This window comes from Gallus gallus, chromosome 1, assembly GCF_016699485.2.
Source record: "Gallus gallus isolate bGalGal1 chromosome 1, bGalGal1.mat.broiler.GRCg7b, whole genome shotgun sequence".
In the NCBI taxonomy this organism is placed as follows: domain Eukaryota; kingdom Metazoa; phylum Chordata; class Aves; order Galliformes; family Phasianidae; genus Gallus; species Gallus gallus.
Window position 1 is genome coordinate 51,440,116 of NC_052532.1, and position 26,059 is coordinate 51,466,174.

Sequence of the window (26,059 nt, forward strand, 5' to 3'; positions counted from 1 at the left end):
TCAGCGTACAAGACCTCTAGCACAAGAAAGCTGTGACCTAAATAGTCCATCTACATCCAAACCTCCCAGAAAGAAACACTAGCTTCATTGATTGACCCATCACAGCTAGAGTCAAAAACGGCTCAAGAAAGAGAATCAAGGACTTTCAAGTCTGAGGACAGGGTCTAGGGGATGAAAGCCTTGCTGAAGAAGAAGCATCTGTGGGAGGCTGTTATTCTGCTCTCCTCCCCCCCCCCCCGTGGATTACAGACAATATAGAAATGTGAACAGGCTTCCTTGTAATGCACAGGAAGTCAAACAGATAACAGAGTCAAAGAGACCACAACATGATTCATAAAAGGCCTAGAAGAATTGGGGTGATAGCACTGCTGCTAAATATAATCCTGCTGAAGCACAGCCTCTTCAGCAAGGAGAACGAGGAGGCTGCAGCCACAGAGAGGCACAGCAGATGGTAAGCCCCAGGAAAATATAGGGGACATACACAGGCTGAGGGCAATGATGCTGCTGGGAGCTCACTGCACAACTTGCAGTGGGGATCCTACACACAGAGAGATAAAGCTTTCCCAGGAAGTCACATTAGGTTATTGGAACACCCTGCTCTGCTGTTTCATAAGCCAAAATCCCCTGGGCCTCTCATCTTCCTGGGAAAAGGGGAAGTGGTACCAAGTGTCTTGGAAATTGCCGTAGTGTGGCACTCACATGCAAAACAAATGCTATAAATACAAGTGGGGAAAAAGGGGAAGGAACAAGACAAGACAGACAAAAGGAAAAGAGGACAAAGTCAGTCATCTAGGAGTCCATGTGGGTCTTTCCTGCCTTGTCCAAAATGCCTCAGATAGACCTGCATTCCCCAAGCCTGGTCTTCCCCCCATCTTTTTGTCTGGTTGGGTTTCCACGTGCTGTCACACAAAGCTGTGCCCCATCCTTCCTGCAGCCATGGGGAGAGGCCACTGCACCTCAGAGGGGAAAGCACTGGGCCAGCAGCCAGCACGAAGACAGGGATGGGAACTGCCCATTTCCCCTTCCGGCTGTGTAAAGAGTCCTCATGAGCACCTGAAAGAAGCTGAATGTTGCTGTGGCCAGTCAAGATGGCAGGAAAATCTGTGGGACCCAGCAGCTTGAAACCTGAATGTGAGCGGGAAAAAGAGACACAATCTCCCATTCAGTGGCTTTGCTGCTTGTTAGGAGGGCTGCTGACTTCCCCTTGAATGTCAGCCCTGCTTATGAGCAGAGCTTGGGCTTTCAGCTTATATTATGTCTCCCACAGTTCTTGAGTCTGCAGGAGATGATGCCAGACTCAGCCCCTCCAGCTTTATCTCCCTCACCTCTATAGGGTCTGATAATAAAGGAATCACTGGGGTGATTATTTGGCAAATTCTCACTCAGACTCTTTGTGCTGTATTATTGCAGCAGGACTTACCTGAGGAACCTCCCATTCCCCCACCCCACGCGCAGAGACTACGGTGTCTGGTTGCTTTGCTTCAGTTGTTCCATGTCTACTGAAGCAGCCTAACGCATCTCAAAGAGACCCGAGGCTCCCAGAGGGCACCATCTCACCCACACGACCCCCACAGACACTGTAAATAACTCTGTCTCCCTTCCCCCTGAACATCTGAAAACCCCATGTCCCAAGTGATTCACCTGCCCTGTGTGTTAGAATGAGAAACGTGTGGGAAAGAGCATGTCAGGGGAGAAAATGCATGTGAGTCATGGAGAAGGAGAGGGAATCAAGTCATGGATAAATCAGAAACGGCAAAATAGAAAGGAAAATAACACACGGAGCAAAATTTCAGGGCAATTTAGACTAAAGTGCAGAAAAGGTCCATGTAAGGTTTTCTAAGTTTCCTAAACTAAGTCTCTGATTTCTTCAGAAAATAATTGAGAGGTCAGTTCCTGTATGCTACTCTGCTCCCTTATGGGAGGCCTAACAGCGCTCAAGGTTATTTTGAGGCTCCTCATCAAGATTACTGCATGCATCGGGGTCTATAATTAGGGGAAGTGAATGCAAAAAGCTCGTTTGGGGAACTGTCCACAGTAATGCACAGAAAACTGCAGAGACAGCTGGGCGAGAAGCAGAGAACGGGAGCAGACTGCTTTGCCTCTCCTTCCTTCTCCACTTTCAAAATGAGCCACACCAGCAGGAAAGGGAGGTTCTGAGCAAATCAGGCTCACTCCCAAACTGTGCAATGCAGAGGGAATTCAGCCCTGCACCAGAACACTGAGGAATGGCTTCAGTGTCATCAAAGTCCTCAGTACCAGCAAGTTCCACTTCTTTCTAGGACTAGATCAGGGCACAGATGAAGCATAGCCCTTTTAGGGTTCTCTGCACAAGGGAAATTTCATGCTGATGAAGAGCACCCACAGGTGCAAACAAAAACACCCACAGGTTTCAGGGGAATGCTATCACCCAAACCCGCTCTGCAGTCTGCTGGCCCATGCACAGCTTACTATGTTGATACCAGCTGGCATCCTCTACAGAAAGGACATGAAGTTGCTGCTTGGAATTTATTTTCAGAGAGCAGATGTTGAAAGGATAGCACATGAGCATAGCACATGTGGGACTCTCACCTGTTCTTTAGGTTGCTTCTCCAGTCTCAGAGCATTCTGAGATACAAAGACCTGACCATTCTTCAATTGCCCAGCCTTGTATTTTTAGTGCTGCCTCTCAAAACAAAACACAGACTTCAGTTCCAGTTGTGGTGACTGATGCCCTCAGCCTCCCCGTCTGGAGGGCAGGACAGAGTTACCCCAAAGTCTGAGTGCTCACGTGGCCAGCAAAGAGTACTGTGCTGCTGAGGTCATTTTGCATTGACATGAGCTGTCCAGAACTGCCCATGTGGTAAGTGAGACCTTCGATCCCAGGTGAAAATATATGCATGAGCATATAGTGTTTGGAGTGGGATGTGAGTACATAGGAGAGCTGAAGGATGGGCTGCAGAAATAGCAGAGGAAGATTGTCACGGATGGCAATGTCTGTAGAATGGATACTGACCATCCACATGCTACCCACACACGGTATGACAGCACGGGCCTATTTGCAAGGCAGTGCAGGGCTCTGACTCATAGAATCACAGAGTTGCCCAAGTTGGAAAAGACCTTCAAGATCATCAAGTTCAACCACAACCTAACCGAACTACCCTAACAACCCTCTGCTAAATCATGTCCCTGAGCACCACATCCAAACCGTTTTTAAACACTCGTGGCTGCTAAAGGGTTTAGGCACATCCACACATGGCAACACACGAGCTGATCATTCTGGTGGGCACTTTCTACCTGGTTGAGGCTGCCTGGTAGGGGAATTTCACCTGAATTTCCATTCCTTGTTTGATATGGCTTTTGTGTCATCTCCACTGCAGGCTATCACCAATCCTAGTGCCAGGCTGGTAGAAGAAAGCCCTCTAGTTCCCCAGTTCCCTCCAGCCAAACCTGTCTCCCTCCCGTACCCAGTCACTTCTCAGCTCTCTGCCAGCCTGTGCCAGTAGAAATTCAAGATGGACCTCACACAGGTAGAATTTGCACGTTCCATCTACAGAGGGAAAGACATGGAGTTTCTGTTGTTCATTAGCCGGAGCTGAGCAAATTCACATTGTTCCTCAGCAGGATCCCGTTGTACTACCACAGCATGTAACTTTTAAGACAAATAGCTTGTTAATGCATAACTTGAGTGAAAGACCATCTGTATGAAGTGCTCTGCTTTCTCCTGCCCAGTTGGTCCTGCAGTAATTTGGTACATCATTTCTTTCAGGTAGTGAGGGCCAGCTGCTCTCAAGAGAATTGCCTCCACTAATGTGCATAGCCAGATGCCTGCAAAAGCTCTGCTCCCACAGGTCCTACCAATTTCTCTAGCAAGCAAGCCTGGTATGCTTTTTTTTTTCATGCTCTTTCCTTGTTTACCCACCTCGGAGCTCTCTCTTTTCTACATCATATACACAGGAGCTGGCCAGGACAGAGGATGAGTCACAGCACAGTCACTGCAAAATCATCCCTTTTCTCCCTGGTGCTTATTGAGCCCATCTCCCTCTGTCCTCTGGATTTGCTCAGACTTACAGACACATTGAGCTTCCGCAGCCAGGAGGCTGAAAAAGATCTGTCCAGAAGCCTCCCTTTCTCTGCAGGAGACCAACCACTTTATCCACCATCTGCCAAACTAGGAAAATAAAACCCAAGATCTCTCTCAGTTCTTCAGATGTGGCTTATCTTCCCCATCTGCAGCTGCCTTTGAGATTATTTTGGGACCCTGCAGGCCCATCTCGAGGTGGTAGAACCTTAGCATAAATCATCTTTAACAAGTGCATATGCAAGAGAGGCTACTGATGCCAAAAGCCTAGCAAGCTGGTTGCACTGGGACACCCAACTGCATGAGAAGTTCTGCAGACTGTCTCCTGCAGGCCACAGGGAACCACCACTGAGGAGCTTGTGAGCTGTGCCAGAGCTGCATGAAGGGAAGCCAAACATTGTAGGTGCTCAACCAAGTGCCATGTAAGACCCTTAATATCCCTGTGCTGTTTCTGCAGCTCAGGTCACGATCACCAGCACAAGGGACCACAGCAACAGACACTCTCCATGCAAAGACCATTCTCAGTGGGAGAATTTCTCCTGATGTGAATGGAGTTGGCTTATAGGGGAGCAAGTAAAAATATACAGCTCAAGGCTAACAAGCAGTTGGCTGTACCACCAGGGATCTTCCACCATCTCCTTCCTCCTGACATCAGCTGCAGCGTCCAGTCCAACTACTGGGATTTCAGAGTATGCACAGCCCCCACAGAAAACAAGACAAAAGATGGTTGAAGTCTTACCAGCAGGACAGAAGTCCATCCTGAAAGGCCTAATGTGTTTTCCACAAGGGCAGTGTTTGTCCTTGCCTTCAGCTTGTTCAGATGTTTCACAGAACTGAAACAACTTGAAGCTAGCAACCAAAATCGCAGCAATGAGGGGGGCGGGTTGCCCTGTTGCTCCGCCTCATCCCTCTGACCACATTGCATGAGCTCGCATCGGTGAAGGAAACTGTGTGCAAACTGATTTGGCCTTACACAGGCTCCTTGGCTACTTCTGAAATGCAAATCCATGAATATATTTCCATCCCAGCAGGTTTAGGGGGAATGTCTGAGCCCACATTTGTGTCTGGGGGGACTGACATTTGCAGAGACAGTACTGCAGCGTTTTGTCTGAGATATTCCTATGAGAGTGGAGAAAAAAGGGAAGTTCCTGATTCAGAAAACCCCTCTGATTCAGGAAATGGCTTTATGTAAAAGGAAAGATTCTTTCTGTGTTAATTCTGCAGCAGGGTATGTATGAATGAACACTCCAAAACTAGAGGGTGGTTGAAGGAGAAGGGCGTTTTTTTCTCCTTTTCCCTCCCTCACTACTCATCGTAAGTCTTGCTCCTTTCTTCCACCAACAAGCTGTGAACTGAGGAGAAAAGAAGTCCTCTCTGATGCTCAGCAGTACTTCTGCTGTTGGAAGAGCTGTCATTAGAGGCAAAGAGGTGCTCTTTCTTCCCCCATCAATTCCACGTATTCCCAGAAGTCTGTGTTCCTCTCACTTCCCCTTGAGTTAGTTGTATTTGGTTACCACGTACACCGACATTCTTGCTGTATGCGGTGGATTTCTGACAAAAGTAATGTGTGGAGGGAAAAAAAAAAAAAAAAGAGAAGGCTGCAGGAGAGCACCACATCAGAGCCAAAAGAACTGGTGAATACATAGGTCAAGGTAAAAGTCAAATCAGATGTGGCTTGATGTGCCTTGCCTCCTGTATCAAGACTGAAGCTATTGAGGGACACCTCCTCTGTGCATTCTATGTCCTTAGCATGCCTAGCTCTTGCTGTACTCACAGCAGACTTTGAGCAGGAAAGAGAAATGGTCCAGACTGCAACATATCATCTTTCCATGAGACAGCAGGATACAGTTTTCAAGAGCCTCTTATGTGTAGAAAAATATGAGATGACCTTCAGATGCGTTACGCACTGCCAGCTGACATCTATGTGCACTTGCCACCACTTAGAATGGATTTATGTGAGATCAAAAATCTATGACTCATTAGAGAAGAAAGAGCTACAACGTTCCCATGTTCCTGTTAATTCATTCTTGTCTGAGATCTTCTGTAAAGAATAACTGGCCCCGTGGAAAGCTTGGCTGAAGTCCATTCAACCTCATAGAGAACAACACAAATTGCCCTCCCTTCCTCTCTGTCTTTTGTATTTGCTGGTTGTTATCCATGGTTGTGCAATAGGTTTATTGCTGTTATTGGAGAGGATAAGTGTTTTAACAAACCTTCAATGGCAAATGGGAGATATCCCAACATAGAAGGCATTGTGTCAAGAAGCAAAATAAGTTCTGAGTGGCTTCACATAGGCAGCTGTAAACAAGGTCGCAAATAATTTTTAATTGCTAGGAAGAGTTGGTGACAAAGATTCACCACTCGCTGTAGTCAGGGTCAGTATTTTAAGAGGAGAAAGTAGGAGCTTATTTGGGAGAGATAAAGGGCAGGAGAGGAAAGAAAGCCTTATTATGCAAACTGTTTTTGAATTATCATACCCATGTCTGCCTTGACCGTCAGCATGCACAGCTTCTTAGAGTTAATGAGAAGCCTGCCTTTGGATCATACCTTGCCAAGAGCCCAGTCTTAAGAGTTCTTACCTGTCTTGGGATTTCAAGGTGCATCAGAAAAGAATTCACTGCCCCACAGCCAATGTCCTAATTCCTGTACTGGGTTTGGATGCAGCATTTTGCCTCCAGTATTGACATCTTTTTTTTTTTTTTTTTTTTTCATTAAAAAAAAAAAAGAAGTTTCAACAGTGTTTCAGCTGACATCAGTCAGACATGCCAACCTATGCCACTGTCTAATCTATAGCCCTAATTTAACTGCCTCAAGCACATGTGACATATATAGGTAGCTTGGTCAGATCTGTTCATATGTATGTGTTTGTGGTAGGTCAAACCACAAGCAGCTTGCAAACACCAAAATGGATGCCTTTACGCACTGCAAAAACACTCTTAACCTCTTCAGCAGAGACCAGTGTAAAGCCTGTACATGTGTCTCTAATTAACGTATGTTACATATCTTAACTCCTTAATGTTTTGTTCTTCCCACAGCTTTGCCTATCTTCTGCTTGGAATCACTGACTACCCCATTTTGAGACCTTACTTACTCATTTAGGGCTACACAATATAAAAAGGATATTAAGCTACTTGGAAGGGTCCAACAAAGCTGGAAAAGGGCTGAAAGATGTGTCCTGTGAGGAGAGGCTGAGGATATTTTGTTCTCTGTTTTGGAGAAGAGTAGGCTAAGATGCAACCTCATTGCTATCCACAGATTCTTGAGGAGGTGAAATGGAGAGAGAAGTACTGGTCATCAATGATAAAACACAAGAGGATTGCACAAAGCTGCACCGGGGGAGGTTCAGATGGGATGTTGGGAAATATTTCTGTGCCACAAAGGTGGTCAAACACACTCCTCTCCTCTCCTCTCCTCTCCTCTCCTCTCCTCTCCTCTCCTCTCCTCTCCTCTCCTCTCCTCTCCTCTCCTCTCCTCTCCTCTCCTCTCCTCTCCTCTCCTCTCCTCTCCTCTCCTCTCCTCTCCTCTCCTCTCCTCTCCTCTCCTCTCCTCTCCTCTCCTCTCCTCTCCTCTCCTCTCCCCTCCCCTCCCTTCCCCCCCCCTCCCCTCCCTTTCCCTCCAGTCCTCTCCCCTCCCCTTCTTTCTAAATTTATTGCAATGGATTTTAACAGTGGTTGGCATTGAAACAGTTTAAATGCTTCCATTTATATCAGCTAAAGGAGTCGGAATGAGGCACACACCATTAGCAAACTGCATAATTTGATTCCATGCAATAATGAAATACCTTCAAGAGATGTTTTTCATAAGGGGGCACAAGAAGTGAGAAAGCACTGTGCTACTGAACTAAGCCTAGAGCATCTTCTATTCTTTCAAAAGTGCAGGTAATTATGTCTCCCTCTCCATAGCTTTATTTCCCTGCTCATTCACATCATACACAAAACACTTTGGTTCTAGACTTACCCTAAAGCACACGGCCAGTTTCTCTCTTTGGGAAACAGACCCAGATGATAGGTTAATACACTTCAGTATACCAGATGGACAACACAGGTTTATGGTGAAGTCAGGTGGATAGCAATGTTATCCAGTCAGCAATGTATCTGGAAATGCCCTTAATGTGTGTAACATAGCCTCTGTGATCATGGCCTGAAAATATCATGAAAGGTCTACAACAGAACCAGAGAACATTTCCCAGCTGACAGAGGTTATTTTAACAAGACAGAGAATTGAGATGTAAATGGTGACTCCTGGCCCAGAGTTGCACACAAAGTTCACTCAACTGTGAGAGAAGTGGCATCAATAAGAGAAGACGACTGGAAGGGAATGGGGACACTGTGGAGCCTGCACAATACCAAGGTAACTGAAGGGGACTAGGACAGGCCAGCTATGTCTTGGGTTGGACTGAGGTCAGATTTGGCCCTTTTTGTCTCCTCTATCATTCGCCTTCACAATTACCAGCCCGCATGTAAAGCAGTTCTTCTCTTGTGCCTCTAGAGCCACTGGGCACAGAGAGAGGAAGACATATATCCCTGGAAAGTAGTACTTTCGGTAGTGGACTGGGGTTAGATCCAGTAATTGGTACTGACACTGCACACCCTTCCCAACTGTGGTTATATATAAATATATAAAGCTGGGACTGTGCAGGTAAGAAGTGGGAGAGTTTCTAATGGGGACATCCAAGCTGTGCCAGCAGTTCTCATCTCAACAAGCATGGCACATTAGGCAGACTAGTATTACAGACTTAAAATAAATATGTAAACAGACAGGAAATACAAATATTTCCTATTACTTTCAAGGCAGTAAAAACAGTGATGAATCTAATGCTGAATATTGATGGGTTCTCACCACGTTGACTGTATTACAACAACTGCCCACAAAGAGGCAAAGTACAGGTTTGTATAGCTTCAATAGCCCCATCAGGGGGTTTAGACTGCAATTCCATTTGGGCCGAGGGACTGCAGCATGTCAGGATAGAATATAACAGTTATTACTTATAACACTTTCTACTGTGGGGATTATCACCTGCACACACATAATTTTGATGCACAGCAAAACAGCACTATAGAAAAGACAATAACACGTTTTATTTTTTGTCTGGCAATTGGAACAAAATAATCCTTGTCCAGTGTGAGGAGATCTATCACAGAGTAGACTGTGATAGGCAGAGGAGTAGCTCAGCGTGGGAACGTGCAGGTAGTAGGTAAGGATACTCGTGCAAAATATCTGACATAGCCTATTCTCAAAAGCTTTTACTAATTCAGTGAACTGGAATAAATTCTAAAGGTAGAGATATGGTAATTATAAGAGGCCACAGGGGGAAAAGAACAACAAACTGTTACAAAGACTGCAGAAGGACTGCGTATTCTCTGATAAACTCAAATGAAGAGCTTGAAGTATTTTTTTTTGTTGGACTCAGACCTGTGGCAAGCTTAAAGCTTTATGACATCTACATTTTCACAAAGGCAAGAAAGATTTTATTTTGGTACTTCAGGGAATACTAGTGTTGTAAAAGAGTAGCTATAGACCTCCTTAGTACTCTAAACAGCTCTTTTCACTTCCCTCAGCCTTCTTAGAAGATCCGATAGCTTACCATGGAAAGACATGCATTAGATCTGGCTTTACAAAGCACACTGAAGATTGCTAACATGCAAGGTAGTCAAGTCAAGCAGTTTACACTAAATTAGAATTTACGCATGCAATCTCCAGACCCAGTTACCTCTCCACTACAACAGACACATGAAAAAATGCTATTGAGCCACTTGAGCACCCAGTGAGAAAGGATGCACAGTCAGATATTGATCTGTATTTATCAGCATTAAGTAAGAGAGTGGTATCTGTGAAGTGGGAGATGTCACTGGCTGAGAACAAAATAACTGTAAGAATGGAAACTGATATCTGAATTGCCAGGGACTTGCAGAAACAGAGAAGCAGATAAGAGCAGGCCATAAAAAAAAAACAATAAAAAAATCAGTATGATTTAGAAATCTGCCAACAACTTCTCAAGTGAGGGAAATACAAGTGTAAATCAGCCCTCAATGCTCAGAGGACCTCACCATGATCTTCTGCGTATCCAGGCACATCATGGAGAAGAGATGAAGGAGATGAACTACTCTCAGTGCTCCAGACAGAGGATGGCAGTGGAGCGGCTATTTTGCCCCACACCAGCCAAACTGAGAGCAGCCCCAGCTGGAAGGCAGATCAGTCTCCATGACATGTTATGGACCAGCTGCCCAACAGCTGCAGTAGAACTAGTCCCCAGGTAAGTCTAGAAGCAATATGGGTCCAAAACTAAGTAGACACCATGTGCAAGTTGAGTTGCTTTTGAATTTGATTTACTTTTGAGTTATGTTTTAAATGTAGGTTGCTTGTGTTCATTGAGAGTGGATTGGAAGGTTTTTTTTGTTTGTTTTTTTAATTAACTTTTCCTTGACAGGCTAAATTTAGAGTAGAGATCCCCCGGTATAGCTATACTAGAAAGAGCATTATTGCCTGAGGTGCCTCACCCCTTCAATTTATGATCTCAGCTCTGAGTTTATTGCTTCCAAGCAAGTATAGCAGTCACTGAGAAACCATAGCAGTGAGGGGTGAGGGTTGGCAGCAAAATGGAGGGGAGGATGCTTTGTAGAATAATAGAAGCAAAGAAAAAACTAAAGGTAGCAAGCAGACAGATGTTACAAAGCTGTGTGAAAGAGGAAGTGAGAAGAGGCAAAAGGGAAATACATCAAGTTTGCTGGGACAGTTTGCAGAGAACAAATGTCTTCCCTGGAGGAGGCCCAGCACACACAAAAAACATCTCACGGCCACACAGGATTGCCTGAGCAATAGCTCATATAACATAAATTATATCAGGACCCAGATCCCTCTCATCCTCGTCTTATCCTATGGCAGAATGCCACAGAAAAAGAGGGAGAGATGGAGTGAGCCAAATTTCCCACTCATTTTTTTAGAGGAAAATATGGTAATGCCACACATCCCGTCCCTTGCCCACTGTCCCACATGGGTGCTATGCAAACCCAGTATGGATGGGTCATTCAGAATGGGCAATTCTTCCCCATTAGTGTCTTCCTCAAACTCAGCAAAGGGAACAAGAAAACCTAGATGCCTGCCTTTCCTCAACCCTGCTGCACATGAAGAAGGAAACTAATGTCAAGAGCACCTCTCAGTGGTGTGAGAGCACGTCAAAGCAGCGAAAGCCCTGAATGTGCTCACTTGGTGGTTTAGGAGGCAATTTCCTGCAGTTTCCTTCCCTTCCCATTCCTTCAGCATACATAGTAGAGATATTTCAGTGCAGCAGGCGCCAGTTGTTCTCAGAGCTGTTATAATGTGTGTTATTTGAATTTAATATCCTGTTTTTAATAATTTAAATATGATAGAAATAAAACTGTTAACATTCCGCATGTAGAGCCCTGCCGTTCCTCTGCAGAGCGACTGGCAGAGGAGGGATGTTTATAAATTCACAACACAGATCTCTGACTTGGAAGAAAACTGGCTATCCATACCAGAAGCAGGCAATTGTCTTCCAAAAGCAATTTGCCCAGGAGGAAGATGGAGAAATTCCACTTTGCTAGGACTTCTACAGCTCAGTTTTGGCCATACAAAACTGCAGTGTCGTTGAAATGGAGCTCACCTAGGCATGGTTCTCTACAGTCTCTCCTCCATAACTGCTTTTATCTTGACAGCAGGTGAGTGGTCCTTGTTCATCTCTGCCAGCAGGTCCTACTCTATCCCTGCTCAGGACCCCATCCAACCTGGCCTTGAACCTCCAGGGATGGGGCATTACAGCTTCTCTGGGAAGCTGTGCCAGTGCCTCTCTGCCCCCTCAGTGAAAAATGTTCCCCTGACATCTCATCTAAATCTCCTCTCCTTTGGTTTAAGACCATTCCCCCTTTTCCTATCACTATCTATCCATGTAAGAAGTTGTTTTCCCTCCTGTTTATGATCTCCCTTTAAAGGTTGGATGGCCCAGTGTCCCAAAACTTTCCAAGCACAGATGTGACACAGCTTTTCAAACCTCTTTGACAAATGGACTGATGTCAAGCTCAAAATTTCTCTTGGGTAGTTGTGTCCCCTATACCAACAAACTGCCCATGGAAGGCTTTACAGTGTAGCTACAGCCATCTGTCCATAGTCTGCAGATATACCTTGATACTTGCTAGGCTAGGATCTGGGGTTCGGATGTGGCACACTACCAGCTCTACCAGCAATGCTTCATTTGAGTATCACTGGCCTCATTCAAGCTGAAAATGTTGGGCATTTTTCTTCCACCAGTATCATTCTCTAGAACCACATGTAGCCACCTTCTATTCCCACTGAGTCTCTACCTCCCACTCAACCATATTTCTGCAGCTGCCTGCCCTTTCCAGTTCCTACCGCTGCTTTCCCTATAGCAGCCTTTGTGACTCTCCCTTCTGTCCTTCTCTGACCTGTATTCCCTGCATTTCCACAGCCCATTCCTGCTCTTGCAGAGGAGTCAGTGGGTTTCCTCCCCCTCCTCCTTCCCTACCACCCGCAGAGGGAACACCTAGTACAGCTGGTAGTTTTGTGCTTCTGACACAGCTGCAAGGCTTGGAAACTTTCCACGGCTGAATGTTTTTGGGTTGCAGCCAGCACCAAGTGACGGGTAGGAAAGCGCTACACACCTGAATGGGTCGACTGCAAAAACCTCCTGTGGCTGCAGCAGCACAAAGGTCACCAACCTTTGGAGAAGCAGTTTCCCTCAGCATTCCTTCTTTCAAGAACATGCCGGCTTAACCCCCACTGTTCTCGGTCTGACAGGCCTTTGACAAATGTGGAAATTCTAATTAATTCTGTGTCACCGCATCCCTTCCTCTGTCAAGTGTGCCTCAATCTATCTACCCATCAATTCAGGCCGAAGACATGAACATGTGCGCTCTTTTCCAGGCATAGCATTGCAAGCTGGGGGAGGGAAGGAGGAGCTTCAGACTCTCATTTGGAGGAGTGAAAGGAAGGAGTAGAGCTCCACGTCTCATTTCTGAAGGTGATTGCATCCCACTCTTTGTTGCTTAGCTCTAGAACTCTTCAAAATCCTGAAGACAAGATGAAGGAAATCTATCAGCAGCTCTCATAGGCTGCTTTAGCACCTAGAGGACAGGAAGAAAATGGTTTGTGGGGACCCTCTTGCACAAGACATAGCTCTTCTAGTAGCAGCTGGAGAAAGAAAATTCATTACATCCTCTGATGTGTTTACTCCACTTCATGACAAACACATAGATACACACAGTGCTTCTTTGTACTAGTAATTCAGGAGCAGATGAGGAGGGGCAGAACCTTATTGCTCCAGGAGTGGTGGGACAAGCAGCCATGGGGAAGATGCTGCTTCCAAGAGACTGCTTAAGTTCCTTGTTCAGTCTTTGCAGAAAACACTATTCCTCTTGATATTTCATGATTGACACTGAGGGATAGACCCATTTAAGCTGGAAAGACCAAGGTCATCCAGTCCAACTGCCCGCCCATCCCCGCCATGCCCACTGACCACGTCCTCAGTGCCACATCCACATGGTTCCTGAACACCTCCAGGGACGGTGACTCCACCACCTCCTTGGGCAGCCTGTGCCACTGCAGCACCGCTCTTTCCAAGAAGAAATTCTTCCTAATATTCAATCTGAACCTCCCCCAGAGCAACATGAGTTCTTTTGATACAGGGAAGACATGAGCTATCTTCATTGCTTCATGTCCTTTGCTACTCTCACTGCAGATCCCCTTTGCCTTTTTACACCTCCTTCAAACTCTGGATGCTAAAGATGAAAAAAAAGGGGAAAGCCCACTTTTCCAGTTACTCACCCTTCTCTAACATTGCCTCAGTTCCCATGCAAAAGCAGTTTGGTGCCCCCAGCTGTTGGCTTGGATGGGGCAGGAAGGCAGTGGGTTGAGACATGTGGTGTGAAAAAAAATTACAGCAATAATCTCCCGAACCACAAAGTCATGTATGCTCCGCCTTCAGCTAACGGCCTCACTGCAGAGTTGCGGTGGGAGGGGAGGAGGGACCAGAGGGCGATTGAGTGAAGTTCCCTCTTCCACTTCCTCCCTCCCCGCAACCTGACCCCTTGCTTCAGCTCAAGGTCTGATATCCCAATTTGCCCGTGTCTACTGGCTGTTTGCCCTGACCTGACTTTCCTTTGCCCCAGGCACTGTCCTCCACCACAGGTCTAAGGACATGCAAGCCATCAAGTGTGTCGTGGTGGGAGATGGGTATGTATCCCCTTCTTTTTCTGTGGGAGGGAGGGGTGGTGATGAGGGGTGAGGAAGAAGGTCACTGCTTGCCGAGACCTCCCTAGCTTCATTTCCTATCTCTTGCAGTTCTGCATTGCATTTCTTGCTCCTCTTTCTTCACCATGGCAAAGAACGTGGCTCTGAAGAGCCTGGGGAGGGAAGAGAGGGTGTTTTGAAGGGCATTTGCAAAACTGGAACTGTCACTCACAGGCCTGGCAGATCTGGCTCACACGCAGGAGGCAATGGCATCACTGCCATATTCAACCTATGGGTAGGAGTCAGACTGAAAACCCAAGAGGTGCAAGCGCCCTGCTGCAGGGGAATGGCTCCTTGAAGGCCGTCTGCTCACTGGGGCTGGGCAAAGGAGGACGCAGAGCTATGGTCCTGATGAGATATCCTCCAGTATCTGCACGTTCAGCCTTTCTCAACATGTTGTCCCTTCTTCATTGTGCGGGGAGAGTGTTTGGTGGTGGGTTTCTGTGGCCACAAGGAGAAGGGGATTGCAATGAAATGGGTGTGGGTTTGTACCCCGTGGAGGAATGCACTGTGCAAGTCCCATGATCTCTGGAAATCGATCTAAGCTGACAAAAGTGAGGCAGTGCTGCTGGGTACCTGGGGAACAAGGTCTGTGGTCCACTGCCCTATGGGATGAGTGGATGAAGGGAGCAGAGTCCATCAGTGAGCAGGTCATCTGGCATGGAGTTAGTTAATTCATTTCCTAGCTGGGAGCTGGCCAGAATGTTATCTGGGGCAGCTATCAGGCAACAGATGAAGAGACATTTGCAGCAGACTTGCTCCCCACAGTCACTTCCTCCTTCAAATCTACCCCAGGGAGGAAGAAGTCTGCAAACAACAATAGATGTCAGACATATTCTCAGGGGCTGGGGCAGCAGGGTGGGAGGAAGAGACGGGGAATTAGAGGGCCCTGTGTAAACATCGTTACATCTTGGAAAAGTCCCCTGAAGGGTGCAGGCTAGAGCTGGAAGAACAACAACGCTGGGCATTGATATGTTGCCCTGTTAACCCGCAGTTTCCCCTTCACCTATTACGCCAACTCCTGTAACCAGCCCTCAAGGCAGCATTCCCCTTATAACATGGCTAACTGCACTACACGTCCTTCTGACTCAAATCCTCCTAAATCTTTTGTCTGCCTCGTAATTCTGTTTCTCTGTACACTTCCCCACCCTACACCTAGTTGTCTAGTCACCACCCAAAGCTCTGCGGTTTTATTTCACCCCCTTCACCTCCCTCCTAGCCATACCAGCCTTCTCACTCTCCACCAGCTCAATCCTACTGACCACAGGACCTTCTGCTATCACTTAACTAAGCCCCTCGTGTTCCCCCGTAGCTGTTCTGGCCTCATAGCTATCCCCATCACATATCAGATGCCTCTTAGCTCTCCTTGATTTCAATCACAGGAACCTGCTTTGCCATAACCTTCACCCTTTTGGTGACCCTTGGTGCTCCTCTCAGTTCAACCACGCTAATTCAGAACCATCCTTCCCTTCCATGCCTAACTCACCCTCTTGGCACCACATGTCTTCTGAGCCATTCTGCATAGAGTGAGCCTCCGTGGTCATCTACAACAAGAGCTAAGAGGGAAGGTGGGGAATGAGAGGGGACTCAGTGGGGAGGATATAAGAATGGAAGGTGGCAGAGAGAAAAAAAAGCATCAGAGCACGCTGAAGAGCTGCTTCATCTTCAGCTGCTTCTCAGTGTGATGACTGAGGCAGTTGCCTCACCACCAGAGCAAAGATGCCAATTGTGCATGACAAGGGCATGTTAACACAGAGAGCCACAGCTTTGCAACAGGAGACTTTGCAGGTACAGATGAAGAGCTTGGAGGTTGGTTCATGGCCAGATGGAGTATCTCCATTCTGTCTTGTACTGCTACCCTGGCTTATTTCTCTCTACCCTGCTGCAGCATGTGGGTGGGGGAGGCTGAGGAAGGAGGAAGCACCAGCTACATGTGCAGAAACAGTGCGAGCAGCTTCAGTCAGCCTCAAGGAGAGGCACTTTGCTGGTGGGTTGCAGTTCTTGGTAAGGGTGATAGCACAGCTTGCAGTGGCTCATAGATGGTGCAAATTGTCAAGGCTGCAGGCAGCTGGGAAGCTTAGTTCTGACATTTCTTCACCAAGACACTGTGTGGCTATCCTGGCTATGAGTGTGCAGCACTGTGCACACACTGGAAAATGGGCTCTTAAAATCACCTGGATGCAGTCTGACTGAGGGATCTCCATACCAGACCATAAAAACAAGCCTATGTGCTCAAAGACAACCAACTGCTCTGGGTGACATCATATCTTCCTTCCATCCAGCAGTCAAACCTATGGCTATGTGCTACCTAGTCCTGTGAATGTGTTAATCCTTCCAGGGTTCTCCTAACAAACTTGTAGCTTTGAGTCATGGGAGGGTTTCCCCATCTCACCCCTGGAAGACTGCCTATACTCCCATTGTTCCCAGCTATGTTTTTTCTTTCTCTTCCAGAGCTGTGGGAAAAACCTGTCTCCTTATCAGCTATACCACTAATGCCTTCCCAGGAGAATACATCCCCACTGTGTGAGTAACACATCTGCAGTCTGGGGGTGGGTGGGAGGCAGGGAAAGCAGGTTACAAAGGGATGCAGAAAGCCTCTGTTGCAAAGCCCCATACCAGCAGATGAATTGCTGCCAAACCAACATCACTTCAGGTTGCCATTCACCTTTCACCAGAAGCACAAGTGGCCTTATAAAACCAAAGTATAAACGGAACACTTGGAAAACATAAATTAACCCAAGGCTCTACATGCCTGCTACATTTACAAGTAGTAGATGGAGTCTTGCTGCCAGGCTACAAAAAATGGACCAGACCCCAGAGAAAGTGGTTTTCTGCATGAGGGACCACACATGCGTCCTTGTTCAAGGTACCTGCTGTCACTGAGCCAGGCACTGATAACCCTGGTGGTAAGAGCTCAGGACTCAGCTAAATGCCAGAGCAGAAGGTCTATGCAATCTGGGGGATGTATGGAAAGAGCAGAAAGCTTAGGGTTGCTTTACTACAGAAAAGACATAGAGGCCATGGAGTGTGTCCAGAGAAGATCAACAGAGCTGTGAGGGGTCTGGAGCACAGGTCTGATGGGGAGTGGCTGAGGGAACTGGGGTTGTTCAGTCTGGAGAAGAGGAGGTCAGGGGAGATCTTATCACTCTCTACAACGACCTTAAAGGAGGTTGTGGTGAGTTAGGGGTCAGCCTCTTCTGCCATGTAACAGTGATAGCATTAGACATAATGGCCTCAAGCTGCACAAGGGAAGGCTCAGGTTGGATATTAGGGTAATTTCTTCTCAGAAAGAGCAGTGCTGCAGTGGCAGAGGCTGCCCAGGGAGGTGGTGGAGTCACCATCCCTGGAGGTGTTCCAGAGCCGTGTGGATGTGGCACTGAGGACATGGTCAGTGGGCATGGTGGGGATGGGTTGGCTGTTGGACCGGGTGATCTTAGAGGTCTTTTCCAGCCTTTATGATTCTATGATTCCTAGTCTGAGTAGCTGGATGCATTTTTCTCCCCACATTGTCTGGAGTATGTTTGGAGGTGCACACCATGCATCCTCATATAGCACCACTGGGATATGACTACATGCTCCCTAAAGTGAGAAAATGAGCGTGTCAGATTGTCATCTCAGGTACAAGAAAACCCGAGGGCCCCAGTTTTTACTCTGGACCACTCTGGACCAATTTGCAACAGAGGCAGAAGTAGTGGCTGTGGCAGCAAGAACCCATCTCTTCTTGGAATCCAGTTTGTGTAAGAACACCGTACCTCCCTGGGAGTGGCTGTGAAATGGCCATGTGTTTGTGGGCTGCACACCATTTCTCCTCATGCCTGAGGCTTGTGGTTGGAGATGATGAAAGGAGGCCATTTTGTGCTCCTTGCAGTAAGGCTTATCTCACAGTGGCAGCGTGTGTCATGTGAACGTTCAAAAAGTCTTTTCATTGCTTCCTTCCTGTCACTGGTTTCCCTTGTAAAACATAAAAAAGTACACCAGAAACAACAGAGAGAAATCTACCCTTTGCCCTGGGGTGCACAGAGTAAGGTTTTTTGCCCCATCCCTCTTCTACTTTTTGAGCCGCTATGTATGTCTCTGCATTTCAGGTTTGATAACTATTCTGCCAACGTGATGGTTGACAGCAAGCCTGTAAATCTGGGGCTTTGGGATACTGCTGGACAAGAGGATTACGACAGGCTGAGGCCACTCTCTTACCCACAGACGGTGGGTCACACTCCATGCTCCTCCTACTCCGGTTCTCCTTCAGATATATTTCCTTTCCCTGCTGCAAAACCAAAATTTTCCAGACTGCAATGATAGGGTTGTTCCCTTCTCTCTTTGCACTCTTCTGAGAATCCCTATGTTGATATACAATACCTGGAAATCCTAAAGGTAAAAGATATCAAAGGGTGTTTTGGAGCCTTCATCTACACTTCATTACTGAGAGGCAAGGAAACTGAGATCCTCAAAGACACTTAAGAGTCCAGCTGACACTGGTTTTAATGTGGGATAGCTGCTTTATACGGCCCTGGGAAACAAAAGCCCTTCTTAAGAAGTTGAAGTGGATGAGGGAATTTAGGAGCAGGGGCAGGAGCTTTCCACATTCCTGTGAACTCCTATTCCGGCTTCTGACCTTTAAAAGAGTCGAGATTTACAAACATATATTTGACCTGCTGATGCCTCAGCTGAGTCCAGTATTTTGACAGAACAAATTGGTGATCCTCCCCACCTTCCCTGGAGGATATTTTTCCTAGAAGTCTCTTGGAAAGCACAGAAAGAATCTGTTGCCTCAAGCATTGGTTTGAAGGTTGCCATTGCAACCAAAAGGCCTGGAATTGAAGCACTGTTTGTTCCAGCTATGTTTAGCCGCATGAGAATCAGATGCTTTATGCATACTGGCTGCCTAGGCTCCTTCTACAGACAGTGCAAGCATGCCTATTTCTCAACAACATGCTGGTAGCTACCGTAGGACATGTGCCAAGTCTAGGTGGGTAACATTTTTCTGTGGTGCTTGCCTCTGGTGGCTGTAGAAATACGGCAGAGGGCAGATTGGGCCTGGTACTCTTGATTGAGATAGCTGAAGTTGGATGGAATAAATATAGCTCTGAAGAGCTCCTTTGGCTTCATTTTGTTTTCAATTGAAGCCTAAATTCTGCCATGCCTAGAAGTGCTTATCCATACTCTCCCTCATTTGCCTCCTGCGTGTCCACTTTTGGGGTTGAATGTCATTTTGTCTCAACAGCAGGCAAAGACAGCTATCTGGTGTTCTCTGAGAAATGAACTGGACACTGTGAGACTGTTTCCCATACGAATGAATATGCTTACCACAAAAACCCCATCCTCATAGCTAAACGCTTGTCTCTTCTGATAGTGGTGGCTATGGTTACCATGAGTCAGGAGACTATTCTTCCCTCCCCTAGAGGGAATGAACAGCAGTCTGGACAGTGTCAGAAGGTAAAAGACAGCTTTCCCCAACATGACACGTTTTGGTTCCCACCCAGTTCTGCTCTCCCCTCCCTGCCTCCTGTATTGCAATCCCATACACTCATTCTAACTCTGTACCATGGTTGCATGCCTACAGGATGTCTTCCTGATCTGCTTCTCCCTTGTCAGCCCAGCATCTTATGAAAACGTCCGTGCTAAGGTGAGACAGAGCATCTTTGTCCATCAGTAGGTGAGGAGAGTTTGGCACTGGCCTTGTAAAGAGTTGACTGTGGATGGAGACTACTAAGGGGATGTCTAGAGCTAATTTTGTTTTCTGAATACGCTAGAAGGAATTGAATGTCAGCCTGATTTCTGGGTCATTTCTGGGTCAGCTCAAAGAAGGTGGTCAACCCCACTGAAGAGTTATTTTACTCCTTGATGGGCTACTCTGTCTGAGACCAGAGGCTTACATTCTGATGGCATCTTTGATCCAGTTCTGTCCATAGGATGGGAAGAGCTGGTACCCACATCCTTTGTATAGGAAGTGAGGGAGGAAGGAGAGATGGAGAAAAATACAGTATTTCCCTCCTACAACTTTCAAGTTCCTCCTTGGGTTTCAGAAAGCTGTGAGGGATGGAGAATAGCTTACACTTTCCTTAGTAGACTGTATTTAGCACCATCTCTCCTTTCACTTCTCACTATTCCCCTGCACTGGTATCTGAGTTCCTGAGGGATTCACCTCATGCTTTGAGCTCCATGTCTGTAGACCCAGTAACAGGGGCTGGTCTGGACCAGGCTGTAGTGCCCAACACTCAGTGGAAAGGCATCATGGAAGGACAGAGTGTCCTGTTAACATTTTTTAAGGGTGCCCCTTTATTTCACTCATGCATGTCCTCTCTTGTCTCTGCAATTTTGCTCCCTCATTAGTGGTTCCCCGAGGTGCGGCACCATTGCCCCAGCACTCCCATCATCCTTGTGGGCACAAAGCTGGATCTTCGTGATGACAAAGACACCATTGAGAAGCTGAAGGAGAAGAAGCTTTCTCCTATTACATATCCTCAGGGTCTTGCCTTGGCCAAGGAAATTGGTAGGTGCTTACAGGCAACACTGAAAAAAGAGAGGCAGAAGATAAGGGCTTCCTCTCAACTTTATGAGGCTTCTTTAGAAGTATATCTGAAGAACAAGGGTCATGGGACAAAACGCACTTCAGGAGACTCAGGAAGGAGATCTGCTCCTTGAGGAAGCATAAATAACTCAAGCCTCTGTCTTCTGCCCCTCTCTAGGTGCCATCCTCAACACACACACATAAATATGCACTCGCACAGTCTGCTCCCCTTTTACTCTGCTATTTCTATCTGGGCCAATATTTTCCTGTGAAAGCCACAGCTGCTGTGTGGGCAGAGGCCTTCCGGAAATAGGCAGAAGTCTGAGTTTTCTAACATCTCTCAGGAAGAGATGCAACAACAATTTCCTCAGATATCTGTGTCTCACCCCCCTCTCTGGGCATCAGCCTCCTCCTGTAGTTTGGGACATTGCACAAGTGTTTGTGCCAGGTAACCCCTTGTTTCAGCTGTGGAAGAGAGGGTGAGGAACACAAGCTGAAGGACAAGTTTTCAACTGGCTGTTTAGAAGAGAATGTGGGAAGCCAGGATAGCATAGCCAATGTCACATAGCCTCAGATCTGACAGTGGGAGTGGGGAATAGGCAAGTCCTGGACTTGTGCAGCTGAAACGGCTTTGCCCTGAGGTCAGGATTGCCTGAGTCAGAGAAGTATGCCTTGACTGTTCTTTATGGATTTGGTCACATGAGTTGTGTTTATTCAGTCTGGGCAAGAGCCAAGTGCCTTGCTCTGCAGCACAAGATTTCTGAGAATTGGGACTGCAGAGCTCCAAAAGCGAGGTGTTGTGCGATGTAAGATGCCACCAAAGGTTCTTGTGATCGGTCCGAATGGCACTCGAAGCACGAGGAAGCTGAGACCTCATCTCAAGAGGAGATTTGGGTGATGTTTCGGTATACACATCAGGACATATCTGCAAAACAGACACTGAGGGAGGAGAGTGCTGTGGCTGTGAGGTGGTTGGAGCCAGAGTTGTACTGCTGACACAGACACATGCCTCTCTCTCAGCTTGACAGCAATCTGTGGTATCCCTCCTCCTCTTGCATGGTTCTGAGTCAGCACCATTCACAGCAAGCTCCTGCATACCCAACCTGCCTACCCCCATTTCCTCCCTCCCCATTACAGCACCTGCTTTCCTCCCAACAGACTCTGTGAAGTACCTCGAATGCTCGGCGTTGACGCAGCGTGGCCTGAAGACGGTGTTTGATGAGGCCATCCGAGCAGTCCTCTGCCCACAGCCCACCCGAACGAAGAAACGAGCATGCAGCCTCCTCTAGGACAGTAAGTGTGAAAGGGATCCAGGGGAAGGACACCGGTGGCTGTGTTCCTGGAGGCTCAAGGCAAGGTTGGATGGGGCCCAGGGCAGCCTGAGCTGGTGGGTGGCAGCTCTGCCCAAGGCAGTGGGTTGGAAGTAGATGATCTTTGAGGTCCACTCCAACCTAAGCCATTCTATGATTGCTGCTCCTGAACCCAGGTGGTTAGGATCTGTTGCATCTAGTGGAGTGGGCCATCCTGCTTAGGGGCAGGAGAGAATGTTGTAGGATGGAGACTGTGGGCCCCTTGTCCGTTGTCTGCCCTTGTGCAGGTTTGCACCCAACTCTTAGTTCAGGGAGGCCCAGGATTTCCTGTCTCTGCCCTCACAGAAACTGTCACCTTCTGCCATAGAAGGAGCATCCACGTTGCCCTGAGGATGACCTGCTGTGAGCTATGTAAAGCCATAGCCTTTATCTACAAAGAGGGGGAAAAAAGACATTCCTTATTTATGGGAAATTGCCCAATTAGCTCTTCCTCTTATAAGTGTGCTCATACTTAGTACTGCTGTGCATTGGCAGACTGCAGCTGTGCCCCCAGGACTCCTTTGCTCCTCACGTTGTCCCTTCTTGCCCTTCCCCTCCAGCTCAAGGATGCAAGGCAAAGCTGGCCAGGGTCTGAGGACAGAGAGGAGCGAGATCTTTCCAAGCAGGACCTGGCCCCTTCCTTCTCCCCCACTACCAGGGCAAAGGGAGGGAGAGCAGGAGTATGACTGGGCTGGTTTAATGAGGCCTGTTTTTGTTTTGGCTGCAGGTCCTGGCCCCATCCTGATGCCAGGCTCTGCCTCACATGCAGGAGAGTGACACCTCATCCATCCCGGAGCTCAGTACCTTCTGGCGGTCACTGTGCTTTTTACTTCTGCTGGCTTGAGAGACTGTTGTGGGTCTTTGGCACTGGTGTGTCCATTTGCACAAGACCTTCATGCCCCGGCTGCCCCATCCTCACCACCCCTCAGATCACAACGCAGTGAGTGAGACCCAATAAACAGACCAGTCCATACGTCCTTGCCAAGCCCATGGTGCGAATGTTGTGTTAGCTGAGACAGCAGGAAAAAGTTTCCTCCTCCCCTAGCAAGGCTTTGGGAGGGGACACCCACCCTCAGACTGCTCTCAGTTTGCAGGGTGCTAGGGACACCCTTTTACCACAACACATCTTCACGAACACTGCTGGTTGGCTGTCATAGGCGGTCATATCGGTACTTGCACTCGATCACACTGCCAGGCGCAGGCAGAGCGAGAACAGGAAGGGGGAGGGCAGAAAAAGATAAAAAATACAACAGAGGAATGAGTCACCAGCCCAGACAAATCGCCTCCATGTCACTAAAATTAAGCTGGAGAGAGTGGTCCCAGCGGTACAATGGATCTGGCAGCTGTGAGCACCTGCCTTGCTGATGCATTGCAGGGACTTGAGAAGCAGAAGTGCTATGGGGTGGCTGCCACCACCACTGCTCGTGGGTGGGAGGAGGGCTCCGGGTGAGATGATTGGCAATGCAAAATCCTGCAGTCCTGGGAGGGCACAGGGAGCTGTGGAATTAAGCCAGCTCGCCTCTCCTGGATGCAGATCTGCTGCTGAGTTCCAAAGGCTGTGTCCTGCACAAGTGGGTGGCGTGGGTTGTGTCAGCAGCAACAGACCATGGCAAAGCCCCTGGGGTACCCTGCTGCCAGGGAAGCTTCTGTGAGTTCAATGCATGGCTGTGTCTGGGTACAGCAACTTGGTACAATGATATGGTCCAGACAATGCTTTCATTATATGGTCTGATTTTTGAATGGTTCTGTGCGGAGCTATGAGCTGGACTCAGTGATCCCTATGGGTCCCTTCCAACTTGGGATATTCTGTGATTCTGTGGTTCTATGGAACCCTAGCCACTGGTATCTGCAAAGCAGCCATGGAGGACGTCCTGTAGCAGCGAGTTCCATAGATTGCATGTGAGCTGTCAAATGAATTGCCCAAGCCCGGTTTAAGGTAACATAAATTGTGTCAACACTAATCCAGAGAAGCAGAAAAAAATGTCTGGGCACGTACCTGTGGGAGGACAAGGGACAGAAAGCCTTTAAGATTGGGACCCAGCCTCCCTTAAGCACTGTAAACATTACTCAAACCACTGAATTCCCACTCACTCTCGGGTTTCCAAGCTTTTGCCATCATAGTGCATTGAATGTTCTGTCCCCTGCTGCATGCAGCGATGCAGAGAGAGGAGAGGCTTGCTATATGCATGAAACAAAACTGGCGTATCTGCCTGCCACTGGAGAGGCACAAGGTGAGCTCTCCTTCCAACACAGCCCAAGCAGCTTGCACAGCCCCTGTTGGAGCTGCTGAGAATGGGGCAAGGCTCCAGGCTTGTAATCAGGTGGAGATTGGCCTCTACTCCCAGGTAACTGCGATGGGATGAGAGAGAATGGCCTCAAGTTGTGCCAGGGGAGGTTCAGATTGGATATTAGGATATTCTTCCCAGGAAGAGCAGTGCTGCAGTGGCACAGGCTGCACAGGGAGGTGGTGCAGTCACCGTCCCTGGAGGTGTTGCAGAGCCGTGTGGATGTGGCACTGAGGGACATGGTCAGTGGGCATGGTGGGGATGTGACTCCACGCTGACAAGCCCTAATGAGTGGACCTCTGCCATTACGTGTTTTTTTCTTCTAAGGCACGATTTAGTGGGCTGCCTGCGCAGTGCTGCAGCCACCTGCCCTGCCATGACAAAAACAGCCACTGGGTGCTGCCCATGCCATTCCTTCCCCAGTGAGGTCTCACATCCTCTGTGTATCCAGACAACAGTGTTACCAAGACTTCAGTTTTCCTGACAGCTTTGTAACTCGCCTTCACCTGTTCACCTTTGAGGAGCACTGGCTGGACATAAAATTGTCCAAATAGTTTCAGAAGCCCAGTTCTTAGGCCACAGCTAAGTTCTGATCACAGAGATGCTCTGTGCTTGCGTTGAGGTTTGAACCAGCCCAAATGCCCATAACTCCTGTGCCAAATTGCCAAGAGCTGGACGAATACACAGCACAAGGAGTCACAGCTGCGGGATGCAGCATAGAGAAGTGGTGAGAAGTATAGGGAAGCACCCAGAGCAGGGAATGAGATGGGGAAATCCTAATTTCCTTCCTGGAGAAGTACTGTCACAAAAAAACTTAATTGTTTACCCTGCCTCTTTTATTCTGGATCTGCCCCTTGCAGCACAGATGCAAACTAGTGGGAGAGTTTGGGGCTGTCATATTATTTTTTTTCCCAGTGAAGGTGTATAAATACATGGGGTTCTGCAAGGAGCCAAGGAAGGGAGAGAGCTAGGACAAACAGCCCTCTCTTTGCTCATCTACCTCCCTGCTCGTGGGGTAGAGCAGAAGCAGTAAGCATTTGCATGCTCAACAGCATCCCTATTCCTGAGCATCTCACCAGCCAGAAGGGTTTGCTGTGTCCCTGCAGCAACGAGCAGCACTGGTCCTGCCTGCAAGATGCTGCCAGCAGGTTGCTCCTCCGGGGGGAGAGTGAGGGGGGGGAACCGCACAGTGCTTTGCACTGCCACCCCCATCTCACAGATCAGAACCTGGCAGAGCCGAGCCACCCCACCCCCCACCCCATCTACAGCATCTCGCACCACACAGATGCTCTCTGCATCCCTCTCATCCCCCCTCCACCCCCTCCTTCCACCCTGCTCCTCCGTCACCGCACCCGCTGTCTCCCACCCCCTCCCCTGCACTCTCCTCCTCTCTCCTCACTCCCCTCCTGTATCTCTCCCCTCTTCTCTCTCCATTCTCCTCCTTTCTCCCTCTTCTCCCTTTCATCCCTTCTCCCATCGCTCAGCCCCTCATTCTCATTCTCTGCCGCCGCTCCTGCGCCGGGTGCCCATTGGTTGTCAGGATCCGTCCCCCACCAGCTGCCACCCCTCTCCATCTGCCGCCCCCAGTCGCCAAGCCCCC

The 26,059-nt window shown here is 48.1% G+C and overlaps 2 protein-coding genes across 7 annotated transcripts in view; one reads left to right on the forward strand and one right to left on the reverse strand.

The window, feature by feature from the left end:
• The window catches only part of CYTH4 (cytohesin 4), a 28,190-nt gene extending 14,252 nt beyond the window's left edge, over positions 1-13,938 (reverse strand). For 3 of the 6 annotated variants that reach the window (XM_040696685.2, XM_025148643.3, XM_046939011.1), the window contains exon 1: positions 13,853-13,938. In XM_040696685.2, the coding sequence (XP_040552619.1) occupies positions 13,853-13,880 (28 nt within the window). In that variant the 5' untranslated portion in view covers positions 13,881-13,938. Of the gene's footprint in view, positions 1-4,796; positions 4,937-13,852 lie in introns of those variants that run through there. The other 3 variants (XM_040696686.2, XM_046939012.1, NM_001012815.2) reach the window with 2 other exon arrangements.
• Positions 13,939-14,098: 160 nt separating this feature from the next.
• Positions 14,099-23,147, forward strand: RAC2 (ras-related C3 botulinum toxin substrate 2 (rho family, small GTP binding protein Rac2)). Its single transcript, NM_001201452.2, has 7 exons — positions 14,099-14,260; positions 16,769-16,840; positions 18,403-18,520; positions 19,878-19,940; positions 20,648-20,807; positions 21,984-22,118; positions 22,902-23,147. Exons 1-6 carry the CDS (start codon positions 14,226-14,228, stop codon positions 22,112-22,114), a joined length of 579 nt encoding a protein of 192 aa, NP_001188381.1. The 5' UTR covers positions 14,099-14,225; the 3' UTR covers positions 22,115-22,118; positions 22,902-23,147.
• The last annotated feature ends 2,912 nt before the right edge of the window (positions 23,148-26,059 follow it).

What these genes read in the sequence shown, in the direction of transcription:
- RAC2 (NM_001201452.2), top strand. Translation starts at nt 14,226, where the DNA reads ATGCAAGCCATCAAGTGTGTCGTGGTGGGAGATGG. An exon ending in ATGAAAACGTCCGTGCTAAG is followed by an intron (nt 19,941 to 20,647) that starts GTGAGACAGAGC and finishes CTCCCTCATTAG; the next exon opens with TGGTTCCCCGAGGTGCGGCA. An exon ending in TGCCTTGGCCAAGGAAATTG is followed by an intron (nt 20,808 to 21,983) that starts GTAGGTGCTTAC and finishes TCCTCCCAACAG; the next exon opens with ACTCTGTGAAGTACCTCGAA.